We start from the raw sequence: 3178 nt of genomic DNA on the forward strand, positions 1-3178 counted from the left end.
CGACCGCGTCGCACTCAATACTGCGCTTCATGCTCTTGAGCAGCGACACGAAACGTTACGGACTACCTTTGAGGAGCACAACGGTGTCGGAATGCAAGTAGTCCAGCCATGGAGACTAAAGAGCATCAGGACCATTGACATATCTACGTATAACGACGACGAAGTCAGCAAAGCATTGAAGATTGAGCAGACGAGATCGTTTGATCTCAGCGTAGAGCCAGGATGGAGGGTCTGCTTGTTCCAGCTTAGTGGAGACGAGTATATCCTGTCGATCGTCATGCACCACATCGTCTCTGACGGGTGGTCGGTAGACGTGCTCCGCCATGAGCTGGATGTCTTCTACAGCGCGGCCCTCAAAGGGGACGACCCGTTGTCGCAAATCACACCGCTCCCAATCCAGTACCGTGATTTTGCAGCGTGGCAGAAGCAACCAGAGCAAGCATTGGAGCAAGACAAGCAGCTTAAGTACTGGACCAAACAACTCGCCAATAGTACGCCAGCAGAGTTTCTTTGTGACAAGCCAAGGCCCGAAGTTCTCTCAGGCGAGGCTGGTGTCGTTCCCTTCACGATTGTCGGAGCGCTGTATGAGAGCCTTCAGGCGTATTGTCTTGCTCATCAAGTCACGTCTTTCGTCGTCCTACTGGCTGCCTTCCGCGCGACACACTATAGGCTGACCGGTACCGACGATGCTACCATCGGTATGCCTACAGCCAACAGGAATCGACCGGAGCTTGAAAACTTGATCGGCTTCTTCGTTAACACCCAGTGCATCCGGACTGCTGTCACATCTAATCAGACATTTGAAGGCCTAGTGCAACAGACTCGCGATTCGGCAACAGAAGCGTTCGCTAACCAAGATGTGCCTTTTGAGCAGCTTGTCTCAGCCCTGCTCCCAGGTTCGCGAGACACGTCGCGTAACCCACTTGTGCAGCTGTTATTTGCAGTTCACACGCAGCGAGATCTCGGTCAGCTACAATTTGAAGGGTTGCAAGCCGAACTCATAGAGATGACGCCAACAAGCCGGCTGGACATGGAGTTTCACTTCTTTCAGGAAGACGACTGTCTACATGGTAGTCTGCTCTACTCGACTGATATCTTCGAACCTGAGACAGTTAAGGGACTATTACTAGTCTTTAACGAGATCCTCCGCCGCGGCCTCGAAGAATCGGCATTGCCAATCGCTACTCTTCCGCTTACAGATGGTTTTTCGGAGCTCCGCAGGCTCAACCTGCTCGACATTGAGAAGACGCCATATCCGCGAGACTCAAGCATTGTCGACGTCTTCCGTGAGCAGGTCGCTGTCTGCCCAGAGGCAATGGCAATCAAAGACTCTTCATCTGAATTGACATATTCTGAACTCGATCGACAATCAGAGAGATTAGCCGCCTGGTTGTGCCAACGACGGATGGCTCCTGAAACTCTAGTTGGTGTCCTCGCGCCTCGTTCCTGTCATACGATTGTCGCCTTTCTCGGTATTCTCAAGGCGGGTCTTGCGTACTTGCCGCTCGACGTCAATGTCCCTGTCGCGCGCACTGAAACGATCCTTTCAGCTGTCGCTGGCCACAAGCTCGTCCTACTCGGGTCTAGCGTACAAGCCCCAGAGATCGCGATGCCGGACGTTGAAATGATTACAATCAGCGACACCTTGAAATACTCAGACACCAATGTTGCTTCAATCCGGAGATCATCGCCCTCTGCGACAAGTCTCGCATATGTCATTTTCACATCCGGCTCTACAGGCAAGCCGAAAGGCGTCCAGCTTGAACATCGCAGCATCGTCCGACTCATACGGGACAGCAATCTTGTTTCTATGCTTCCGCCATCGCCTCGTACCGCGCACCTGACAAATATCGCATTTGACGTGTCCGTATGGGAAATCTGTCTAGCTCTACTGAATGGAGGATCCGTTATCTGTATTGAGAATCCTGTCACGATGGAAAGCACAGCACTCCAAAGGCTCTTTGCCGAAGAGAAGATTCAAACGGCCACACTTTCACCCGCACTGCTCAAGAGATACCTCGCTGATATGCCTGACTTGATCTCCGGCTTGGACATCCTGTTTACATCGGGAGACCGTTTGGATAGTCGAGACGCCATGGAGGCACAGGCATTAGTCAAGGGTGGGGTATACAACGCGTACGGCCCAACAGAGAACCACATTAGCACTATCTACTACGTGAAAGACAAAGAACTATTCACAAACGGAGTGCCTATTGGCCGCTCTGTAAGCAACTCCGGAGCTGTCGTCATGGATACTAAGCAGCAGCTTGTCTCGATCGGCGTTATTGGCGAACTGGTCCTAACCGGAGACGGTCTGGCTCGAGGATATACCGACCTAGCTTTAGATATAAATCGCTTCGTTGATGTGACTATTGACGCTCAGCGAGTCAAAGCGTATCGCACAGGTGACCGAGTCCGCTTCCGACCACAAGATGGTCAGATTGAGTTCTTTGGTCGTATCGATCAGCAGGTCAAAATCCGTGGCTACCGTGTTGAGCTAGCAGAAGTGGAGCACGCTATGTTGCACCATAGCGCTGTCAGCGACGCCGCCGTTGTTGTCTCCCAGCGAGATGGTGCCGAGCAGGAACTCGTCGCATTTGTTGTCTGCAGGGGTGCCAAAGATTCAGAACCCGAAAGACAGGTAAACAAACATTTGCAGGCGGTGCTACCAGCGTACATGGTCCCAGCACAGATCATAGTACTCAGCCAAATGCCCATCAATGCAAATGGCAAGGTCGATCGGAAAGAGCTAGGCATTATGGCACAGACAGCAGAAAGAAAGAGACGAGTCGTCGAACATGTGGCCCCTTGCAATGCGATTGAAAGCGCATTGTGTGAAGTATTCGCGGGCATTCTCGGGGTTGAAGTCGGTGCGACTGACGACTTCTTCGAGCTTGGTGGGCACTCTCTCACAGCGATGAAGCTGGCTGCGCAGCTTGGCCGTCGGCTGAAAACTATGGTGTCTGTCAGAGACATCTTCAACAACCCTGTGCTCGCTGATCTAGCGACAACTCTCCAACAAAACACAGAGCAACACCGCCCCATCCCTTCTAGCAAGTACTCGTGGCCAGTAGAGCAATCTTTCGCACAGGGCCGCTTGTGGTTCCTTGACCAGTTCAACCTGGGATCATTGTGGTACGTCGTCCCATTAGTAACACGCTTACGCGGACCGCTCAAC

At 52.4% G+C, this 3178-nt stretch overlaps 1 protein-coding gene across 1 annotated transcript in view; it reads left to right on the forward strand.

Annotated features, from left to right (window-relative positions):
• Positions 1-91: 91 nt before the first annotated feature.
• The window catches only part of BDR25DRAFT_347717 (acetyl-CoA synthetase-like protein), a gene marked incomplete at both ends in the record, with an annotated part of 9005 nt that continues 5918 nt past the window's right edge, over positions 92-3178 (forward strand). The window contains one exon of the mRNA XM_033694303.1: positions 92-3135. Coding sequence (XP_033539347.1) covers positions 92-3135 — 3044 coding nt within the window. The remainder of the gene's footprint in view (positions 3136-3178) is intronic.

The sequence above is a fragment of the Lindgomyces ingoldianus genome (assembly GCF_010093535.1).
Source record: "Lindgomyces ingoldianus strain ATCC 200398 unplaced genomic scaffold BDR25scaffold_105, whole genome shotgun sequence".
Classification (NCBI taxonomy): Eukaryota; Fungi; Ascomycota; class Dothideomycetes; order Pleosporales; family Lindgomycetaceae; genus Lindgomyces; species Lindgomyces ingoldianus.